Source organism: Lepidochelys kempii, chromosome 9, assembly GCF_965140285.1.
Source record: "Lepidochelys kempii isolate rLepKem1 chromosome 9, rLepKem1.hap1, whole genome shotgun sequence".
NCBI lineage: Eukaryota > Metazoa > Chordata > Testudines > Cheloniidae > Lepidochelys > Lepidochelys kempii.
The window spans coordinates 76,484,937-76,509,466 of NC_136388.1; the positions used below are offsets into that span (position 1 = coordinate 76,484,937).

Genomic DNA, 24,530 nt, shown 5'->3' on the forward strand with positions numbered 1-24,530 from the left:
ACTGCTTCCTTGTCAGTGCTCGGGTGTGAAAGATAGTTTTACACAAATGAATCACTCTTGCCACATCTTGGATTTTGATCTGAAGTGATGGAAGCAGCTTCTTTGAAATGCATACGACTTATGGCAAGTGTTGAAACAGGTTCATCACCCAAAGAAAATAGAGATTTCAGAAATCCTTGTAAATGGTTCAATGCAGGTATACATTGAGGGGCGGATGGAAGGGGAACTTTTCTTCCACTAGGCATAAGACTAAAATGGCTGTATTGAATTACAGGAACAAACTCCTCCCTGAGCACACATGTTTCTATAGAGGTCCAAGTATTTTGTTGAAGGGGGAGCAAAACAATCTGGTTAAAATTGGATGCATGTTTTGTGCTTGATGATGGTTTTGGTGATGCAAAGCAGGCGTGGTGGATGGTTGCTGAGCAAACCCTGCAACTTTGTAAAATGCCAGCTAATTAATTTTCTCATTTGAGTTGCCTGTATTTTTCAAAGCATCAATGGGTTCACCAGGGCTATGCAGGTGTACCCTGCCCACCATCTGTTCCAGCTATTGACTTATACTCCCAAGTGGCTAGAATCCTCTCTCCTTGTTGTCATGTTTTCTTTCTTGTCTGGAAATGCTGACTGCCCTGACACTTATGCAGCCATAATCCCAGTAAGAGATGTTAGTTTCTAGTCAAGATGGCAATAATGCAAAGCCAAGTTATCAAGGTTTGGCCACTCTATCATTTTGACTGTGAGATTGTATATTGGGAATTTATCACATAGCCATTCTGTACCTGAGTGCCAGAAGTCAGGTGCTGTAGTTATTTAAGAGCTAAAATATATTGAACTACAGGGTCTTTCTTTATTTTGCTCACTGTATGGCTGTTTCTCTTTTATTCAAAACAATGGTAGTGCTAAATAAATATTATTTTCAAAGTGATTTTTTTTGCAATCCACTTTTTTTGCACTTAGCAAGTAAGCATTTAAATTCCAACCATTTCAAGACATAATTAGACCTAATGGGTTGCTTGTAATGTGTCAGGAGATTCAACATGTGAAAATTAAAACAAATGGCTAAAAGGAAGTGTCTCTCCAATTCATTGTGGTCCTACTGTCTTTATCCCTGACAGCTCTGAATTAAAATAGACTTACACATTTTCTGGTTGACGGTGTATTATTAATGCTATTAAGAAAGTTGCTGGAGCAAGAACTCTTTGGGATCAGATCCTTTCTTTGAGCTGGCTGTGCTGAGTAAGGACCGGCCTGTAATTTGCAGTAACATCATGGTCTGTAGAAACACCAGTCTTAATAATGCTGTAATACGCTTTTTCTTTTATCTACAGTTGGTGTTTAATACAGTGCTAAAATCAATTGAAAGCTAACTTAATCATGCAGCTCAAAAGAACACAGCATCTTGCAGGTGACTTTGTATATCAAAGTCCTTTAATTATTTGCTCTTTCCTATTATTAGTACAACGAACAACCATTTCCTGCATTCTATAAGAGAACTAATTAAGCTCCAAACCAACCCACACCTCCTCTCATTTAAAAAAAACCCTGTATCTAGTAAACCCAGAATATACACTCATAGTAAAGCTGAAAGTTTTTATTATATGTTTGAAAGAAAACATACATAGGTGTGAAATTGAGTTAACATATCCTGTATTTTCAGAAGGCAGTAAAAAATTGATTAAGATTTCTAAAGTAAGATAAAGTTTTTATATTTCCTGACTGGTCCCATGTTTAATCCTAGGAAAACATACCAAATGTTGGCATTGTTCAATGCAAGAATTTGCTCCACTCCCTCCATAAATAATCTCCAGAGAAAGATCTACCTGGACTTACATATCTTGAGTTCTCAAAATTGAGAAACCTGTTATCTGATGGGCTTATCTTCACATGGAGAAATCCCCGATTAACTCCACATGTGGACACTTTGAAAGCTAAATTAAAGTGAGTTAAGCTAAACAGGGACAAGGCACTCTTATTCTGGAATAAGAATATCCATAGGTATAGTGAACAGGGGTGAAAGTAATATTTACCAGTATGGGGGCCTGCTCCGGAAGGAGCGGGGCTGGGGATCAGCCTCCCCCAGCCAGCCCATCTGTGATGCCTGTTCTGTGCTGCCCAGGGCTCTGGCAGCGATTTAAAAGGGCCCGGGGCTCCGGCCGCTGCCACAGTAGCAACAGCGGTGGCCGGGAGCCCTGGGCCCTTTTAAATCGCCAGGGCAGCTGCCTCTCTTTCCCCTCCCATCAGCGGCCCTGCCGGTAGGGTCCCTTCCAGCAGGGCCGCCAATGGTGGGGCAAAAGGAGCAGTGATGTTAAAGCACTGCCGCAGCAGCGCTTTAAAGTCAGCTGCGTACAGGCCGGTACCGGCTTCTTACCATTACACTGTACTGGCCTACTTTCACCCCTGGGAGTGAATCAGGAATAACTCTGTGTAGACAAGCCATTAAAAATGTGATTCAGCAGTTGGATCACCTCCATTTGTTATAGCCTGGTCAGTCACTTCCTCCTGTACTGCAGGCAGTGCAGTCTTCATTGTTAGAGGTGTTTCTGTCTTGGAAATGGAGTCCATTTGTATTTGGGGGTGTACATTGAAAGACTTTTGAAAAGATTCTGATGTGAAGTAATAAATGAATGGGTCAAAGCAGCAATTCATTGTTGCAATGCATAATGTGATTGGGTACATTGTCCTAGCAAATCTCTCCAAGGAGCAGTTTGCTATGGCTTGAGATCGCACAAGAGCATATAAGAAAAGTATGGAATTGTAGGGCACAAAGCATACTACAAAAATGGCCACATGCACAATGATCATCTTTAGTACTTTCTCTTTGTTTGTCCCAATCTGAGATAATGTAGCAGGTTTCCGGAGAGTCTTCAGAACCAGTGAAGAGCATGTGAGGTTGATTAGCAAAGGAATTATGAATCCTACCACTTCAATAAATATAGTGATCTTAGACAAATAGGTCTTCCAGACAATTTTGGAAAAACCCTCAAAGCAGGTTGTGCTACTGTTGGAGACGTTGGTTGTGGAGAACAAGGATGCTAAAATTCCTCCACTGAGGACTAGTATCCAGACTCCTGCACACACGATGGCTGAATTTCTCCTTGTCCGAATGGTACGAGATCTGAATGGGTAGACAATAGCCAGGAAACGGTTGACACTAATGCAGGTGAGGAACAGCATACTGCCATATATGTTGGTGAGAAATGCAGTCCCTGAAATCTTGCACAGAGTGTCCCCAAAAGGCCAGTGCCTGTTGAAATTATAGAATATTTTAAAAGGCAAAGTGAATACAAAGAGCAAGTCAGAGACAGCAAGGTTTGTCATGAAAATAGTTGTCTCGCTTCGCATTTTCATTCGACAGCAGAAAACAAACAAAGAGGAACAGTTTGTGATCAAGCCAAGGATGAATACCACACTGTATACGGCCCCATACAGGTTGTATTTAAAGGAATCATCTGTCAAACAGGTATGATTATTGCTGTGGTTTCCCATTCCAGGTTTGTGACGTGCTTTTGGAGCCCTTCAAAGCTGAATTCAGTGGCATCCATAAAATAAGTTAGTGAGCACACTCTTCCTTAAGAAACACATTCTAATGTTGTGGCTTGAATCGCTGGTGCCTCATATTTGTGATGTCCTGTCGTCCTGAGGAAGACACAAACAGTCAGTTCTGCAACTCTGTACATGAAAACACACAACCCCTTTTCCCCCAACACCACCACTTTCACATGTTATGGAGCATATTCTTACCACTGCAGATGTTCAGGGTTTTTTAAATGTTTATCAGGTACATTTTCTTAAAGATACATCCCATAGGTAAGTATCATGGAGTAGGTATCTTTATTCTACTTTAGAAATGTTGTGATAATGGTAGTATTTGGTTTACAATATATTTTCTTATATACTAAACCAAGAAATTTGAAATGATCTGGAAATACATCAGGAGGGAGAGTTTGTCACAAAGGCCAGTTAACCATCCAGATTCTTACTGAAAGTCTATGGGAGTTGGGTGCCTAATTTACATATGTGCCTTGAATAGGATTGCCAATCCTCCAGGATTGGCCTGGAGTCTCCCAGAATTGGCATCAATCTCCCAGTGACGACTGAAAGCAATCTGGGAGATTTTAATAGGATATTTTAAGAAAATGAGATTACGTCATGTTGGTGGTAAAAATCTCCCAGAATAGCTTCAGTCAGAGTTGGTAACTTCTTGAAATAAACCTCCCCCTAAAATCCTAAATAGGAATGGACCATCAGGTTTGGGAAACAAAAAACAAAACCTAACTCTAAAACATCACCCTTAGCTAGAACTAAATAAGATTCTGAAATGTTCAGATAAGCTCTTGGAGCTATGCAGAGAACGGAAATTCTATTTTGTGAAGGATTTTTACATTTGTCATTTCTCCGATTAGGAACGAAATCTCAACATTATGAAATTCTCTCTGAAAGAAAATTCTGAAAAATATTTAGATACAACCTTGAAACATTTTGTTTTGATTTGCATTTGTTTTAAAAAAAATTCAATTATACTTAAATAATTGAAACAGTCATTTTAAAAAATCAAAACATTTCATTCTGAAAAGGTCAAAATGGAACATTCTGAAATTGTTTGGAACTCTTTAGTTTTTTCTCAAACAAGATTTTGGCAAAAACATGTTTTCATTAATTGTTTTGATGATTAAACTGTGTTCCTTAGAAAAGGGTTCTAGTGAAACTTTTCCAAACAGCTCCTTTTTCACTTCTGGTCTTTGACTAGGATCAGAACAGGAAGTATTGGAAATCCCATAGAAAATCTGGTCTCATGAGACTTCCAACCCAATTTAGCAGGCTCTAAAGATTTGGATTGTTCTGATAAGCATTTGGTTTTTTACACTTATTAGAACTAAATACTTGGAACCCTTTTGAAGTACCCTCATTAACTGTTCTATCTTAAGTCTATTTTTAAGGCCTGTGCAAAGAAGCAATCAGAATGTTTCTCAGATTAGGGAGAGAATAATTTTTTGAGCATGGCTGTATCTCTGGGGAAAGTGGGACAAGGTCAGACAACTGTAGGAGGAGTGTCTGCACTGTAAAATATAGCAAACCAAATAGAGAATATAAAGCTTGTTTCCTGTGATCTAACAACTGACCTGGCAGGTAAAACTATAGAGCATTTTTGACAGATGAAACCACTAATTAGGAGTTGGAGCTGCATCAAAAAGAGATCTTGTGGCAATATAGATTAAATAGCAAATTTTAGGTGATATAGGATACATTATGATTCTCTGAAATAATTGAAAACACTTTTGAAATTAGAATATGTAAGCAAACAACTAATTGAAATGAAGCATGGATTAAATCAGGATAATTGGATGCATATTGTCTAACTAGTAAAATCAAGCATTTTCTGTTTTGTATTCCCAGTGGGAAAAAGTACATTGTCAGACAATATTTCTTGCATGCAAGTTATCTGTAAACCAACTGTAAAATGTCCAGTGCTCAAAACTTTACTAAAACCTACTCTACTACAATGAAAAGAACAGAAACTTCTCATTTTCCTCATCACAAAACTTCATCAAACGGCAGGCATGAATTCTGGCCCAATCTAGGAGTGACCAGAAAACTGTACATATACTGTAGATACTGCAAAAGCAGCATTATATGCCAGTTTTCTAATCAGTGCCCTGCCTTGTCCCTTAGAGATTATTCCTGCTAAGAGCATCGGTCTGTGTATAAGTAGTTGCATAGGAGTTAGTGCGGAGTCAGATCAGATGGACCATGGCCCTGATCTCTAAGCCTTACCTTGGAACTGCACCTGTGTCACAGCGCGCTTACACAACAGCCTCTCTCTAGGTTCTGGAGGAGCCAGGATTGGGGCAAAAAACTTCTACCCCAGGCTGTCCTGTTTATTCGTGGGCTTCCTAGGAATTGCTAACTGTATGTGCATCGGTTTGTCTGAATTTGGTCTGTGATTTCCTGGCAGTTTTTGGCACATGCTTTTAAACACAGTTCAGTAAACTTCTTTATCGTTACTTATGTTTGAGATGTGCAGTTGCTATGAGGATCCTGGTTAACACACACTCAAATCAGAAGAAGACATACCTTTATCTGATAGCCGTTGGCTGTGTGGCATGACAAATGAGATCGAAGCCAACATTCAGATGTTTTCTACAGTACAAACAAACAGACGCTTCCTTATGTGAACTGTCTTTAAAAAAAATGTAGGGGGCAAAATGCTCTTTTGGTGTCTCTCAGCTTTGTAATCCACACATTTTCTCTCTTTCACTATTTCAATGTCTGCTTTACTAAATTCATGACAAATTGAATTTCATTGCCAAGCAGTAGGAAACAGAACACAGAAGAAAATTCCACAGAGATTTGTTTTGGAAGAGATACTACAAAAATACACTTTCTTTAATTGTGAAATAATCTAAAAATAATCATAGGATGACCTACACATTTAGCTGGCTATATCTATATCAAATGAATTTGCATAGGTTTTATATTTTGCCTGCCTTTAAGGCAATAATTAACCAGGTTCACAAATATATGTAGTTCCAACAGGGATGGTTTGCCTCATAACTTAAACCTCAGTCTACTAGATTAACTTCCTGGCTTCTAACCCACATACAGTATATAAACAGACTGCACTTTATCTCCATCTGTAATGTTTATGTTGAAATTTAACTTGCATAAATAGATTTCTTTTTTTTTCCTCATTGAGAGCTAGGTTTTCCATGTGGCCTCAATGTAGGTTCCATATATGTCCAAATGTTGGAGGGTACAATTTTGGGAACCTATGTTTCTACTCACCCAAAACTTACATCAGATTGTTGGATATTCAATTTTCCCATTTGTGTACGTGGTCCTGCATTTTGGCAGCCCCAGACTGTGCATTCAGAAACAAAGGCGTGTATATTCAAAGGGTATTTTGAAATATTTACCATTATTGTTCACAATCAAGCTATGTTATGTGCCAGCAATATGAGCTACATACAATGCAGCTCAAGTGCTCTGGAGAAAAGATGCTGGATCATTTAATTTTTTTGTTTTCATTTAACAAGGAGTCACATGGACATATTTCACTTTCCTGGTGCATCAGCCTGAGAATTGTCTACCAACAATTGTCCAAACTAGGTTATGATCTAGAAAATATGAACCCATGTTGTTTACCAAATTACTCAAACTGAGTCATTCACTTTCAATTACAAGGTGTCAGGGTCTATAATTTTAATGCTTTAAATATAAGATACATTCTCCTTCTCTCTAACCAAAATTAAATCAACAGCAAATTTTCCCTGCCTGTCATACTCACCATCCTATCACTCATTTGGGAAAGATTAAGAAGATCTAGCTTCACGTTTTTAACATGCCAAGTTCAGTGCACATCAAATAAACAAAGTAACTTGGAATACTGTTTTTCAGGCAGACCAGATCTTTAGATTAGAAGCGATGCCATAATGGAATATAGAAAAGTGCTTTTACATTAGAGTAGCGAATAACTGGGAGCTTCACGTGACTCTACATCTTTTGTCAGGTACGCCAGTTCAGCCCCACTGAGAATGAAGCCAGCAGTGTTGCAACAGATAATTGACAGTCAAGCTTGCTCTCACTCAATTCTCATGTGCTATAGGGATCACTTTCACCTGCCATGCACTGAAAATTAAGGAAATCACCTCGTCTTTCCTAAAATACATGATCCCTTTGTTTCTGACTCTATTGTCCTTACGCACTATGACACTCATTATTGCCACATCGTAGCTTCTCGAGGCACTGTAATTATCAAATATATTTACTTGGCTTCCAGAGAGCTTTTAATTTGGGAAAGAAGTATATTTGCACTGAAAATATTGCTCTTGACACACAATAAATTAACTGTTCAAAAAAAAAAGGAAAAACTGAGTTCATCTTATTTTATTCATGAAGCTGCCTTCTTTTTGTTGCTTTTGACATCTCTTTCCCTACACGTTAGCCATTAGAGGCCCAGTATAATACAGTATGAACTCAGTGCTAACTGTAAGTATACCTAGACATTCTAGGTAGGGTGGCCAGGTTCCTAATTTTCGATCAGAAAGTCCAGTCAAAAAGGGGACCTGACAGTGTCCAATCAGATCTACTGACTGACACTCAAAGTTTGGTTACTGTGGGCAGCCCTACTCAGCCAAAGCTGTCTCCTACCTACATCGGGCGGCTACAGCACTCAGCTGCGGTTGCGCAGGCGAGTCCCTCCTAACCCAGGAAGAGGGAAGCCGACCGAGGAGGGGGTGGGGCCTCAGGGCAGCAAAGATGCACTGTGGAGGATGTTCCAGAACTCCTGATGGAGTGTCCGGTTTTCAAACATTATGAAGTTGGCAAGCTTAATTCTAAGTATATTTCAATCCCCCTCAGCACAGGTGGAGATGGACCTCTTGAGGTCCCCTTCAGTGCTATATGTCTGTTTTATATGTTATGCATAAAATATACATTAATTGGATCACTTTTACTTTACAAAACTACTTTGGAATCAAAACTTACAAATCACATCATCTCAATACATTTGCTTCTTTCCCTTGCTTTTTATACTAACTTAGTGGAGATGTAAAGTGATTTGAACTTTAACATGAATATTTAAGAAGTCGTGTGGGTATACAGCAAATAAAAATTAAATGGCTTGTTGATTTTCTTAGTTTGACTCAGATTGCCAAAGCCTTTCAAAATTCTGACGGAATTATTATGCTTAATGCACTTTATGGCACAAAATAGTGTTACACAAATAGGACCAAATTTTGGAAGGTGTACCTGTGTGCATGACAGAAAAGCCATAGGCCAGGAGGTGATGCGACAGAATTGCTCTGGATTGCCTCATGCAAATAGGCTAGCGTACAGGCCTTTCATGACCAAAGAGTTGGGGGTGCAAGGGTCATGGGGTCTTGGCTGTATGAGTCAGTACATACAGCCTCTGCCCCAGTAGTAGACCATTATGTATTGCCCTTGCACACAGCATGACAACTTTTCCTACTCTTGGCAAGAATGGCATGAAAAGGCTTTTGCATCATTATTGTGCATCCAGTTGACAGAATATAAAGATATGGCTCCACAGTGTGTAACACTGCACTAAAACATGTCTTATGCATCATGTCTGCGAAGCCTAGTAAGATGAGTTAAGGTCAAAGTCACTATAATCACTGATTTGGAATTTTCTCCCTTTCGTCTATTTCTAAGGTTACTTGGATTAGGTAGAGGTTTTGGATGGGAATTTATTTTGGTCTAAAGACAGTTTTAGTTTTTCTTCAGATTTATTAGGGCATAAACCTGTGTAAGGGTTGCCACATGTAGATTCTTCTAGACTTGCATGAGAACTACTGATATGAGACTGTAACACATCTCTGCAAATATGGACCCTACAGATATGGTTTGTTTTCTTAATGCAAAATGAGATTGTGTGACAAATCTAAGGTATTTCTAATAGACATATCACAGTAGCATCTAGTTATCAAGCATTTCTGGTGTCTTACAAGGTTTAAATTAAAAAATTAACAACCCTGAATCCAGAACCCCAGCTAGCATTTGGGATAGTAATAAAGCCAGCTCATATGACTTTATTGTGAGTCTTGCAATATATGTTGATTTTTGTCTGAAAGCTTACATTACTCTTTCTTTTTTTTTTATGAAAAAGTTTTTTGCCCTTATGGTTAGGGGCGTCATTTCAGAAAAATTCTGAGATGGGAGCAAAGTTGTGTCAGCGTAGAGGATGTTCTCTGTCCCAAATAGGATCACAAATGAGAAACTAAGCAATTATTGCTTTCCTAATGACAGGTTTCAGAGTAGCAGCCGTGTTAGTCTGTATCCGCAAAAAAGGAGTACTTGTGGCACCTTAGAGACTAACAAATTTACTAGAGCATAAGCTTTCGTGAGCTACAGCTCACTTCATCGGATGATTCCTTCATTCCTAATGTCATCCAAAATTGAGGGGGGGAGGGGAGTGCAAAAAGTGGAAGAGATAATGGTAGGATGACCAGATGTCCCGTTTTTAAAGGGACAGTCCTGTTTTGGGGGACTTTTGCTTATATAGGTACCTATTAACCCCCACCCCCTGTCCTGTTTTTTCACGTTGCTATCTGGTAACTCGAGATAATGGAGCATACAGACCTATGAAAAGTTGGGATGGGGCGGAGACAACTTCCCCCTTGCCTTTAGCAAATGATGTCCCTGCTTACGGTTTTGGAGAGAGAGCCTGAAAAAATGATCTAAGTACAGTCTAAAGGCTCAAACAAATCTGTTTTTTCGGAAACTCATGATTTTTGAACGCTCAGGTCTGGCAATATTGTAAAGATATGAGACAAGTGTCGGTAAAAGACTGATCTTTATTTCCTGGCCTCAGTCGCATAGCATAGGGTGGGGTCACAAAAGGTTGTCCCCTGTCACACAGCAGGAGTAGGTGTTCACTGACTCCATTGGCTACTGGTAGAGGAAACAGTGTCTTTTTTTTTAATTGGACATTCATTTGAAATAAGGTTAATCTAGAATTAGATTCAGGCACTACACCTTCCCCTGCCAGTTATTGTGGTTTTAAAGTAACTTTTTCCTATTTTCAAAAGTTTTTTTTCCTCTTTCCTGTTGATGTATGAAAAAGCCACATGAACAGAAGAAACTGGTTGACAGACAACAGAAAACAATGAAACTGTCTATAAACAAAGTGTTGTTAAATGTACAAAGTAACTGAAAGCAGAAAAGAGACTTTTTTCTAATCTTGCAACTCTAGTAATCCTAGGTGTTATCTGTGACAATAGTAGGAAAACATATTCAGATAGAGTGTGACTTTTAAGTTGTCCCTTTAAAGCCTCTAACTCCAAAGAGCCAAACAAGATCCTCCGACACACAAACATGCATATTTTAACAAAGCAATTTACTGTTAGGAAGATGAAATGTAGGTTACAGTGAAAGGTAGAGTTTTCTAGTGCCTTACAATAAGGGAAGGAGTCAGGCTTTCATTCATGGCTCTGGCACTGACTTGCTGTGTACCTTCAGCACCTATATTATCTCAGTTTCCCCATATTTACGAGCACAAATGCTACTTACCTTTGAGCTTTGCAGGGAGTTTCGAGAAGGAGTTCTCCAGGTGAAGGAGGAGCAAATACGGGACCCTCTGGGCAAGTGGCTGTCTATAGTGTGTGTTTGTGTTTGGGGGTTACTTGCTGCGTGCTGAGCTTGTGTTTGTTTGTTTGAAGGACCGTGTGCTGTGGCCGGCAGTTGGAAGCAGTGAGCTTCTAAACAAGGTTTGAAATCTAGAAGACTCTGTTCACTGGCTGAGCCGTAGTCAGGGGGCGGGGCTATCAACAAGGCTTTATAAAGCAGTGAGCAAGCGACCAGGGACCGCTAACAGGGAGTTTTGAGAGGGGGTTTGGAAAGGGGGTGAGGTACACTTGCCATTGTTTAAAACCTTTAAACTAAACTATAATCAGAACTCCTTGATTTAAACAAAAACCCTATCATTAACCTAGGTAGCTGTAGGAGAAAATGCAGGCAGAAGCTCAGCAGCAGAGTGGGGGCTATCCAGTTTATTGCACTCAGTGTAGCATGTATGATTACCTGCCTCTTGTGGGTGGGTGACATGCGTGCATTTGGTGCAAGAGCTCCTGGCCCTCAGAAACAGTGTATGGGCTTTGGAGGCCAGGGTGGCGGAACTGAAGGAGCTAAGGAAGGCAGAGAGGTATGTTGATGAGGCTTTCCAGGACACTGTAGATTTGTCCCACCTCCGGTCAGACCGCCCCTGCACTGTTAAGGAGGATGAAAGGCCCAGAGAAGGAGAGGAGTCAATGGGAACAGAAGTAAACCTTCCCATAGTTGGGACCCTCCTTCCAGATGATGTTGGGGTATCCTCTTGCACTGAGGTTACCTCTCTGGGGGAGGGAACTCCAGTCATTAGGAAAAGGCAGGTGTTAGTAATAGGAGATTCGATCATTAGAAACATAGATAGCTGGGTTTGTGATGACCAGGAGAACTGTATGGTGACTTGCCTGCCTGGTGCAAAGGTTGTGGATTTCTCGAGGCATCTAGATAGACTTATGCATAGTGCTGGGGAGGAGCTGGTGGTCATGGTACATGTAGGTACCAATGACATAGGGAAGGGTAGGAGACATATCCTGGAGGCCAAATTTAGGCTGCTAGGAAAGAGACTGAAATCCAGGACCTCTATGGTGGCATTCTCAGAAATGCTTCCAGTTCCACGTGCAGGGCCAGGTAGGCAGGCAGAGCTTCAGAGTCTCAATGCATGGATGAGACGATGGTGTGAAGAGTACGGGTTTAGATTTATTAGGAACTGGGGAAACTTTTGGGATGGGGGAGCCTATATAGGAAGGATGGGCTCCACCTAAACCAAAGTGGATCCAGACTGCTGGCACTTAACATTAAAAAGGTTTTTAAACTAAGCAGATGGGGAAAGCCGATTGCTGCAGAGGCGCATGTGGATCAGACAGAGACTTCTCTGAGAGGAGAGTTTATTGATAGAGATTCTCTAGGTTTCAGTCAGGAGGAGAGGATGGAAGAGGATAAAGTATGGGCCAGATCAGATGAGAAACATTCACATAAAGAATCTGACACATCAGAAAAGGGCAGACAAATAAACGGTGACAAGTTTTTCAAGTGCTTGTACACAAATGCTCAAAGTCTAAATAATAAGATGGGTGAACTAGAGTGCCTCGTGTTAAAGGAGGATATTAATATAATAGGCATCACAAAAACCTGGTGGAGTGAGGACAATCAGTGGGACACAATCATTCCAGGAATATATCGGAAGGACAGAACAGGCCGTACAGGGTGGGGAGGGAGTGGCACTATATGTGAAAGAAAATGTAGAATCAAATGAACTAAAAATCTTAAATGAATCCACATGTTCCATAAAATCTGTATGGATAGTAATTCCATGCTCTAATAAGAATTTAACAGTAGGGATCTATTATCGACCACCTGACCAGGACAGTGATAGTGACAAAGAAATGCTAAGGGAGATTAGAGAGGCTATCAAAATAAAAAACTCAATAATAGTGGTGGATTTCAATTATCCCCATACTGACTGGGTACATGTCACCTCAGGACGAAATACAGAGACAAAATTTCTCACTACTTTAAATGACTGCTTCTTGGAGCAGCTGGTACGAGAACCCGCAAGGGGAGAGGCAACTCTCACAGAATCACACAGAATATCAGAGTTGGAAGGGACGTCAGGAGGTCATCTAGTCCAACCCCCTGCTCAAAGCAGGACCAATCCCCAATTTTTGACCCAGATTCCTAAATGGCCCCCTCAAGGATTGAACTCACAACCCTGGGTTTAGCAGGCCAATGCTCAAACCACTGAGCTATCCCTCCCCCCTAGTCTAGTTCTTGATCTAGTCCTGAGTGGAGCACAGGATCTGGTCCAAGATGTAACTATAACAGGACCGCTTGGAAATAGTGACCATAATATAATAACATTTAACATTCCTGTGGTGGAAAGAACACCCCAACAGCCCAACACTGTGGCATTTAATTTCGGAAAGAGGAACTATGCAAAATTGAGGAGGTTAGTTAAACAGAAATTAAAAGATACAGTGACTAGAGGGAAATCCCTTCAAGCTGCACGGACACTTTTCAAAGACACCATAATAGAGGCTCAACTTAAATGTACACCCCAAATTAAAAAACACAGTAAAAAAACTAAAAAAGAGCCACCGTGGTTTAACAACCATGTAAAAGAAGCAATGAGAGATAAAAAGGCATCTTTTAAAAAGTGGAAGTCAAATCCTAGTGAGGTAATTAGAAAGGAGCATAAACACTGCCAAATTAAATGTATTTAATAATAAAAGCCAAAAAGGAGTTTGAGGAACAGCTAGCCAAAAACTCAAAAGGTAATAACAAAATGTTTTTTAAGTACATCAGAAGCAGGAAGCCTGCTAAACAACCAGTAGGGCCCCTGGACAATCAAGATACAAAATGAGCACTTAAAGACAATAAAGTAATCGCAGAGTAACTAAATGAATTCTTTGCTTCAGTCTTCACGGCTGAGGATGTTAGGGAGATTCCCAAATCTGAGCCGTCTTTTGTAGGTGACAAATCTGAGGAATTGTCACAGATTGAAGTGTCACTAGAGGAGGTTTTGGAATTAACTGAGAAACTTAACAATAACAAGTCACTGGGACCAGATGGCATCTACCCAAGAGTTCTGAAAGAACTCAAATGTGAAATTACGGAATTATTAACTATAGTTTGTAACCTGTCCATTAAATCAGCTACTGTACCCAGTGACTGGAAGATAGATAATGTAACGCCAATATTTAAGAAGGGCTCTAGAGGTGATCCTGGCAATTACAGACCGGTAAGTCTAACGTCAGTACCGGGCAAATTAGTTGAAACAATAGTAAAGAATAAAATTGTCAGACACATAGAAGAACATAAATTGTTGCACAAAAGTCAACATGGTTTCTGTAAAGGGTAGAGTTCTTTGAGGGGGGTCAACAAACATGTGGACAAGGGGAATCCAGTGGACATAGTGTATTTAGATTTCCAGAAAGCCTTTGACAAGGTCCCTCACCAAAGACTCTTACGTAAATTAAGTTGTCATGGGATAAAAGGGAAGATCCTTTCATGGACTGAGAACTGGTTAAAAGACAGGGAACAAAGGGTAGGAATAAATGGTAAATTTTCAGAATAGAGAGGGGTAACTAGTGGTGTTCCCCAAGGATCGGTCCTAGGACCAATCCTATTAAACTTATTCATAAATGATCTGGAGAAAGGGGTAAACAGTGAGGTGGCAAAGTTTGCAGATGATACTAAACTGCTCAAGATAGTTAAGACCAAAGCAGACTGTGAAGAACTTCAAAAAGATCTAACAAAACTAAGTGATTGGGGAACAAAATGTCAAATGAAATTTAATGAGGATAAATGTAAAGTAATGCACATTGGGAAAAAATAACCCCAACTATACAATATGATGGGGGCTAATTTAGCTACAACTAATCAGGAGAAAGATCTTGGAGTCATTGTGGACAGTTCTCTGAAGACGTCCACGCAGTGCACAGCGGCAGTCAAAAAAGCAAATGGGATGTTAGGAACCATTAAAAAAGGGATAGAGAATAAGACAGAGAATATTTTATTGCCCTTATATAAATCCATGGTACACCCACATCTTGAATACTGCATACAGATGTGGTCCCCTCATCTCAAAAAAGATATAATGGCATTAGAAAAGGGCAACTAAAATGATTAGAGATTTGGAACGGGTCCCATATGAGGAGAGATTAAAGAGACTAGGACTTTTCAGCTTGGAAAAGAGGAGACTAAGGGGGGATATGATAGAGGTATATAAGATCATGAGTGGTGTGGAGAAAGTGAATAAGGAAACATTATTTACTTGTTCCCATAATATAAGAACTAGGGGCCACCAAATGAAATTAATGGGGAGCAGGTTTAAAACAAATAAAAGGAAGTTCTTCACACAGCGCACAGTCAACCTGTGGAACTCCTTGCCTGAGGAGGTTGTGAAGGCTAGGACTAAACAGGGTTTAAAAGAGAACTAGATAAATTCATGGAGGTTAAGTCCATTAACGGCTATTAGCCAGGATGGGTAAGGAATGGTGTCCCATTTTTGTTAAAGGTTTGTTAAAGGGTAGAGATGGATGGCAGGAGAGAGATCACTTGATCATCGCCTGTTAGGTTCACTCCCTCTGGGGCACCTGGCATTGGCAACTGTCAAAAGACAGGATCCTGAGCTGGATGGACCTTTGGTCTGACCCAGTATGGCTGTTCTTATGTACCTCGTGGGTGCTGAGGCTGAAATAATTGATGAAATCCTGGCTCCACTGATATCAGTAGCAAAAAGCCAATTGACTTCAGTAGGGCCAGGATTTCACCATGTTTCAGTGCTGTCGATCCCAGATGAAATACATTAGACAAAAAGCAAAGTTTTAGACTACTCCAGAGCTGGGGCCATCTGAACCTTTGGCATAATCCTGGGTCCTAACAGGCCCTTCTAGCAGCCAGGAATCAGCCAGGGGTAGATACACCTTGGCCACACCCCCTTTCTCTTGGCCTCTCCCACTGTAGGGGTGGGATGGGAGAAACTGTGGTGGTTCTGGGCAGTGTCCCCGCTCCCACTGCCCATGAGGGCCCAGCGCCTGCACTGCCCACCCGCGGTGGCGCCGCATGAACCCCGGACAAAGGGGCCAGGGCCATGGCTGGGCGCAGACATGGTGCGGGGCTGGGTCACCTTGGAGACAAGCCCCAACCCTTCTCCCAGGACCCTGCTGCTGCCATAGCTGGCCTATGGCTGCCTGACAAAGGGCTGCACACCAGTCCGAGCAAGTGGGGAGCAAGGCTGGTGTCCTGCCTGGGCCCAGCTTGTGGGGCAGGGGGAGGGGTGTTGGTGAACAAGCAGGTCCCACCCCATAGGGATGGCTGGGCCCGTCTGGAGAGTCCCCACTGAGCTGCCCTAGCCTGCAGCACTCGCAGCAATTGGGGGAGGGAGCAGTGGCATGTAACCCCCCCCACACATTGCCTCCATTTGGGGAGGCAACCCCTCCTGTCCCCCAACCTGCACCCATGGTCCTACAGCTCCTTTTTGCACTAGCAGAGGAGAATAAAGTGGCCAAAACAGGAGCCAGGATTAGGGTTGTTCTTCCTAGAGATTTTTCTTCACTGAATGTGGAAAGGGAAACCTGATCTATATAAATTATAATCCTAAAGGATAACCGTTTGTTTCCTTTTGGATTGATCAGCACTGTTGTTGACTCTTCTAACAGTCCTTGGAGAGCTACAAGGCGTTTCCTGTGCATGGCGACTTCTCTGTGCTCTATCTGTTTTGTGTTTAGCTCATTAAAACATTTTCCTTTTATCGGAATGGTGAACTGACCTAACCAATAATCATATGCTGACCTTCAGGGCAAGATATTTTGTTTTTTCCTTTCACTAAAAATGCCTTCTTCCCAGACCCCTCATCCCCTAATCTATTCTAAGATTAGAGCTACATTCCAGTAAATGTTTCAAACTGTCACCATAATGTGTGTGTACACTGATGTGGTAAACTTGATCCTCAATTCATATATATTAATGGATTATTATTAGTAAAAAGAGAACTCAACCTTTTGGGCCTAACTTTCAAAGGAACCTCAATATGATGTCTGAAGACTGAGACTGTAATTTTGCGTGTGTCTTTTTTCATGCCCAAGTCTTTTACTGGGTGGATCTCTCTTTACACTGGTATAGCTAGATCTAATGTAGTGCTGCTGTTGGCCAGCATAGCAGTAGACCATGCAAAATCTGGAAAATCCAACAGAGAATGTAGTACAGAAAACAATCAATGAAAAATTATTTTAAAAACCCTGTTATGCTTGTGACCTAACCAGTTAGCCAATGTTTGGAGTTTAGTAGGTTGTTTCCATTAGAAGGAGAAAATGATGTTGGAGTCAGGTATTTCTTTGATGCAATCCCATTTATTTACAAAGAATGTACAAAGTCCTATTTCCCTGAACACAAGAGGAATCAAACAGGAAGGAGTTTCTTTGTTCCAAGTTCAAAGTCTCTTTCCAGCCAGCACTCTGCCCAAAAGTTCCCTCTCTCTTTTGGATTTCTCTCTCAGCCATGTCTTCAGTGCTTCTCTTGCTGTCTTGCTTGGCTTTTGGCCTGCTTCTCTGCATGTTCTCTGGGTGCTTCTGCTCTCACATGCACACCTCTATCAGATAATTCCCAGTAAAACCCCACTGCCCAATAAGTCATTTTTCTGACCAGCCTTGCATATGGCCTGTGTTTGGGGCAGGGGCTCCTACACTTTCATCTATCTTACTGTAAAAAGAAGCTTAACTGCATCTTACATTTATCCTGAATGAATGGTGTCTTATGCCCACCAGCTTCAGTGAAGTTTCACTCAGCCTCCATCAGAATACAAATGAGTGTCAGGATTTTGCAGTTATAAAACTCTGTGATGAGGGGATTACAGGTTTGATCTCCTTTGAGGTGCTTCATTCCTCCCCCACTGAAGTCAGCAGGAGTTGAAGGCACTCAGCACCCCACAGGAGTGCTCCAGAACTTGCAGGATGTGCACCCTGCACGGGTTTGGTAGGTGATCTTATTGATGTAATAAGGCTCTCTCAAAGGGCCTGATCCTGGAAAGTGCTGAGCACCCGCAACTCCCACTGAAGCCTATAGACTAGATCCTCATCTGGTGTAAATGGACGTATTACCATTTACTGCACTGGAATGGTGCTGCTTTGCACTAGCCGAGGAGCTGACTATTTTTGGGTATGTTTACACTGCAATGTAAACTCAGGGTTAGTAGAACTTGAATTAGCAGACCCTGGGTTTGTTAACCCAGAGCTTGAACGTCTACATTCATTTGTAACCACAGGTTAGGAATTGTTGAACCTGGGGTCCCAACGTGAGGCTCCAGCATCTGCACTGCATTATGGAGGCCTGAGTCCAACAACCCATACCCGAGACTTCCTAGTGCCCTCCCAAAATATGGATGCTCTAGCTCTGTGTTTGTGGTACAGTATGGGGGGAAAATTGACTGTCCACCAAACTTGACTGTCCAGAAGACAAAGAAAGTCGGACGGTGGGATTGTGAGATACATCTGGTGGACTCCCAGCTGGTGGAGTCCAATGGGCCTGCATCTACACTGCAGAGCAACAGGGTCCTAGCTGATTCAGTCTCAGACCCTCCAACTCGTGGGCTCCTGGGACCAAGCCCTGCATTAGCACGATTTGTGTGTAGACAGAAGGGGGGTTAGGCTTGAGCCTGAGTTTGAACCCTGAGCTTACACTGCAGTCTAGACATAGCCTGAGAGCTGAAGGTAATCAGCACCTCCTTGGAGTTAGATTATCACATGGTTTTGGACATTAGGCATCCATATTTTATGTGTCACAGGTACCTTTGCCAAAACTGATGTAAACTGACCTAGAGGCTTGATTGGTGTTTTCACAGAAGCATCTATACCCTCTCACAGAGAAAATGTCATATTCCTAACCAGGGTTCTCCAGTAAATCAGGCTTTTATTTTGTTTTGTAAATTGAAAAAAAATCAGTAAATTATAATGAAAATACATAAGAGAAAACACACCCGAGTGCTGAAAGCTAACAGACAGCGAGAGTTGTGACATCTTACTCCTTCAGTAATAAACTACAGGGAGCAAAGCTATAATAATGGAATAAAGCTAGAATGATTTGTCCTTAGAAAAACGCAGATTCAGAGACACCATAATTTCATTCCCATAATTCAATTTCTAGATGCCATATTTCCAAGAATGACAGAGAATGGTGGGAAAACTACAGCATGGTTTGAGGGGAGGTGGTGTTATTTTTGAGTAATGCAATACAACTCATATTTAACTTGAAAACAAAAACATCTTTTCAGATGTGACTTTCTTTGTGAACATACATAACTTTTTAAAGTATTATGAAAAAGCATATTGTGTGTATTTCATTAAGACCTATGATACAAAAAGCAAGCTATTGTTGCCTTCGTATGTATTCATTTCTGAAGTTGAATGACTGATGAACACTGTTCAAATTCCCTTGCTCAAACTTGCCAAGATAAAGATAGTATTTGAATTTTCTAGAAAACAAAACTACAAATAATTCAGAAAGCTCTCTCATTTAAGGGGGATCAGGACAGGCTAAACTGTTACTGAAACTGAACTGGTTTTCACCCTTTCAGAGCACAGTCTCTCTTGAGTAAATGCAGGAGATGGTGCATTTGAGCAAAACATGTACCACCACTGTCTGCTCTGGTGAATAGATAACTTCTCTTTCCAGTAAAATAATTAAACTTTTGTGAAAGGTGGTGGCTTCATGTCCCCAGAGACTAAAGTCATATTATTTATGGAACAAGCATAGCAGCAGAGCAATCCTTTATACCCACTTGACCTGGTAAAACCCCACTGGGGATGGATGGGGATTTCAGGCTCCATACCCATTCAGTCCTATGTCTGTCTGGTGGGATAGTTAAATAGAATGTCATTTGTGGCAGTAGACAGCTGTCCATGCAAATAGCCAGGGACTGGATTGATTTAATCAGCTCGCTTTCCGTATGGAAGGCCAACAATGTGTCATATGGTAATTAATGTTCTTCACTACCAACCTGGTCTAAATTCTAGCAGGCAAGCTAGGGCTGCAATCTTCTATAACTAGATGTCATGTTTTGGTGAACTCTAACAAACACAAATATATCTTAAAAAATTAACATAAGTAGACTGACAAATCAGGAAGAATATGAGTATAAATACTTTGACAATTGTGGCCAAATTGACTGAAGAAATCCTATAATATTAATACAAATACAGAGCAACTTTATAGTGATTTACACATAGACAGCTCTTTGCAAACATTTAGTAAACCTTGTAATGCTGTTAATCCTATGAGATATGGCAGGGTTTTAATTATGGTTTTCCCTATTTTGGAAACTGATCCAGAACTTAGAGGGTCTGGTTTTGCACCACTGAAGTCAATGGGGACAGGCTCAGACCCAACCTGCATGTAAGGGTATGAATTCTCTGCAGAGTTGGCCTGGATGTGAGTGACCACACTGTAAAACCACACCCAAGTTACTGTGTCCTAACTGATGCTGTGTTCCCCCATGCGTGTCATTAGGACTTCTGTGGGCACATCCCATGAGTCTTCATGCTGCAGTAAGCTGAGCTGCTCTGATTCTTTCCCAGTGAATTGTGGGAGAAGTTCTGTTCTGAGCACACGGGTGAAATTGTGGGAAGGCATTGGTGGACTATCAATAATGCAGTGATTTAGACTGCATCCTCACTGCAAAGTGGGTGGGTTACCCGTCCAAGTGAAAGCAGAATCTCAGCTCTAACCCAGGGTTGAAAGCACTTCTCTCAGGTGAGAGGTTTTTGAGGTTGGATAGGACAGGGGCTAGGAGCGACACCTGGGTAAAAGCCTGGACTAATTCTGAAGTGCAGACATACCCTTAAAAGTGGCAGTACTAGATACTAGACTATAGGTTTCCTATTCCTAGTCCCATGTTCTATCCGTTATGTTTAGGGTGACCAGATGTCCCGATTTTACCAGGACAGTCCTGATTTTTGGAGCTTTTTCTTACATAGGCTCTTATTGTCCCCCACCCCGTCCCGATTTTTCACCACTTGCTATCTGGTCACCCTAGTTATGTTACACAGCCTCTAGGGGCGGAAAGTGCTACTGCTAGGATTGCATCTTTTCTGCTGTTTGTGATCTGCAGCACTTAGAAACTATTACCATTAATATCTCACTTCTGTCAGAGAACATGACGAGAGACAAGTTGATGTATTTTCTTTCTGTTCCTTGTCAAACCACATCTTCTGAAATGAAAGTTAATAGGTAACTGCATTCAGGCATGATTCTATTTGTACTTTCTCTGTATGTTCTGAACTTCTATCTCCAGAATTTAAAGGACACTGGTTTTATCAACTGACCTAAACCCTAGTCAGGAGAAGTCTCATTTTTAGTCTCTAAGGAGTAAAAAGGAATGTACACTGGGTCCTTTCTCCCCTTCCCCATGTATTTGAGGACTCTTTAAGTTAATAAGCTTTGAACTCTTTAAAGTAGTAAGGTTAGCTTCCTGCTAGGTTTGCTTTGGCTTTCATAGAACTAACAAGAGAAAGAGGATGGAAAAAGTATTGTAGGGTGAGAGGATATCCTCACTGAGCTTTGAACTTCCTCATCCTTTAGGTTTTGCTAACTATTCTATTCATCTATTGGAGTAATAATAAATTATAGAACTGCCTTGTCTTAAAGAAAAACTCAGCACTGTTATTTAAAAGTATTTGTGCTGCAAACCGTTCTTGAGATGGTGAAAAAACTAAGGGATTTTTATTTGTAATTCTCTTTTTAAAAGCATCACATTTTAATAATAACTAGGCATCTTATATGCCTAATAAATTTTATATTTAATAAGTTTTTACATATACTTACAGCCAAATCATGGCCCTATTGAAATCTATGGGAGTTTTGCCATTGATTAAAAGGGACCAGAATTTGGCTGCAAATGAATGCCCCTTAATTCTTTAAAATAAAACAGTTTTACAAAATGAGAAATGTTGACTCTTATACTCAGTTCTGGAAATATAGTTTCTAGGGCCTTGATCCTGCAAAGATTTGGACACGTGCTTAACTGTATGCACTATCACAGTGCGCTAAGCATAGAAATCTTTGCAGGATGACAGCCTAAATTAGCATTGTTTAATATAGAGCTTGCTTGTTTAAACCTAAGTTAAACAGTATCTTTCAGATACTGAATTCAAAATGTTAAAAAATGTTCTAAACAATTTATTATTGAACAAGCTGCTATTATTTGGATTAGCTGAAGCACATTAATTAGCTAATTAAACACAACTCTAACAGAGGTCCTTAATTTGTCATACTGACTTCAGGAGATAGTGTGCATTGCAATGGTTTGCACTGCAATAATTCATAGCAAGTAAGTAGTTTTGCAGAGTAATTGCATTCCAAAAACATGGAGATAATCTTTTCACTGTAAACATGTTGCTACATCACTGCAGGAAACTAGCACTTCTTTCATAGAAATAATATTATGGCTTGGGCAAGAGAAATGAAATCTTTCCCCAGATAAAAGTATTGCTAAGTTAGTACTAAAATATTCCACAATTCCAACCTAGTGGGCTAGATTTATTTCGAGTGAAATCATTCTATTGGCTCCAATAGTTACAGCTGGCATCAGTCTGCGCAGAGATTTTAAAAGTATGAAAATCAGATTCTCAGAGCTGACATTAAATCTGTACACTTTTATAACTGAACCAGAAAATTAATAAATAAAAATAGAAACTTACCCAAGAGATATAGGGCTAGAGATAGCATGCCTCCAGACAGCTACCTAGTTAGCAGTTTTCAGACAGATTCCTCTCTGGCAGTCCATAGATTTATCCATTTTTTTTTTAAATAAAGGTTTGTTTAATCCCATAAGTAAAATCTGCCTGCTCTAGCTTTTTACGGATTGTCGTTCATCCTTTAAAATGTGAGGCTACTAGCAGTTATCTCCTTTCCTTTGTTAGGGGAGAGAAACTGCTGAATGTTGCAGCCATCATGCCTTAGGAAACAGGACGCAAGAGAAGGCCCAATGTCTATGCAGGATCTGTGGGCAGGGGGAACTCTTGGGGGTCTCAATGGGAAATCTTTTTCATTGGATAAGAAGGCATTATTAGTAGCTGTGATCCCGCCCCGTCCTCTGTGCTTTTAGTCACCAGTCATTGGGCTGATTGTGTTTTTCCCTGAAGCGCCTTGCCCAGGAAAAGCACCTTTCACAGTTAAGAATTAGCAGCTTAAGTACAGCTCGACAATAGATAAAGCTTATTTCCTGAGTGGTTGGTTAGCTGACACAGCTGGTGTGTGTGTGTGCTTGCAGCAGAGTATTGCTTTAGACTAGCAACTGTAAAGCAAGGGAATACCCAGGACTGAAAGCTCAAATTTTGTTTCTACAACTACAGTGATTTCCCCCACACCCACCTACCCAATTAAAAAAAAAGGGAGGGGGGGTGGGGAGAGATTTCTGTGTCAGGCATGCTCCAGAGAACACCCTCTGGCTGCAAAATGAAACTTTATAAAGATAATATATTAACATCTTTCCATACTTCCTATTGATCTTTCCATACTTCCTATTGATCTCAAATTCTGTGTGCAACTGTTTAGATAAAAATGAGCTAGAACAGATTAGACTCTTGCTCTCAAGCAGTTTGCTCTGAAAGCCTTAGATTCCTGCTTAAAACGTTTAGAAGGTAGTTTGATTTCAAATGTTTATGGAGATCATTATAAAGTTCACAATCTCCAGAGAGGTAGCACTTCTCAGGTCTTTATAGCCCAGTCTGCTAAATCTTACTGTCTCAGTAAATCTGGCTCCTGACTTACCAATTAACCAGGAGTTTTATTTCTATCTCTTACCTTCAGTGCCAGCCCTTCAGCTAGGAAAAGGTTTTCGGGTGTCTTCTGTCTGGGAGGAAGAGCAATGTTAGTGGACAAATTATTCAGCTTTACTTTCTTATGGCAAGTAGTGGTCCGTTTCTTTTCTCCCAGCCTTCTCCAGCCCTCCGCTTGGGATCCTGAGTCTGCTTTTAAACTTTGGTTTTTAAAACTTAGCCAAACAGCTCACATGCCCTGATTTCATTTTGTTTATTCTCCTTTTTCTCCGCTCTCTTCTGGCTGCTCTCACAGGCAGCCAAGGCCAGTAAACAACTCATTGTGAAGCTGGAGTGAATGTTATTCCTTGGACTAGTGGCGGGTGATACAGCACTGCAAAAAGAGGATTCTCTGTCTTGCTCCTACAGACTGTGTGTGTGTGTGTGTGTGAGAGAGAGAGTCATCATGACCAGCTGCCATGGGTTTTTATCCAGTCGACTCTCAAATAACTTTTTGAATCTCACATTATAGCAGCTTTAACTCTCAGAAGCACAGACACTGTGGTAGCCCTTCTTCCCTTGACCATAAATGAATTTCATCCGGTCAGGATTCACTTATTCTCCCTTTAAACTGCATAAAAAGACCTACATAGATTCAAATGGCAAGTGAAGAATTTGCAAATGCTTTTAGGTGCAAAGTGAAAATGGGTCAGTTTT

At 40.8% G+C, this 24,530-nt stretch overlaps 1 protein-coding gene across 2 annotated transcripts; it reads right to left on the reverse strand.

Moving 5' to 3' along the window:
- Positions 1-1,353: 1,353 nt before the first annotated feature.
- Positions 1,354-24,164, reverse strand: LPAR4 (lysophosphatidic acid receptor 4). 2 transcript variants are annotated; one of them, XM_073360943.1, is made up of 2 exons: positions 23,860-24,164; positions 1,354-3,639 (listed from the first exon to the last, which is right to left on the reverse strand). In XM_073360943.1, the coding sequence occupies exon 2, from the start codon at positions 3,487-3,489 to the stop codon at positions 2,440-2,442; it is 1,050 nt and encodes a 349-aa protein (XP_073217044.1). In that variant the 5' UTR covers positions 3,490-3,639; positions 23,860-24,164; the 3' UTR covers positions 1,354-2,439. The 2 variants fall into 2 exon arrangements, with proteins under 2 accessions (XP_073217044.1, XP_073217043.1); XM_073360942.1 differs by lacking the exon at positions 23,860-24,164 and adding an exon at positions 22,755-23,107.
- Positions 24,165-24,530: the final 366 nt, after the last annotated feature.

Excerpts from the sequence above, each read along its gene's own strand:
- LPAR4 (XM_073360943.1), bottom strand. The coding sequence starts at position 3,489 with ATGGGAAACCACAGCAATAATCATACCTGTTTGACAGATGATTCCTTT.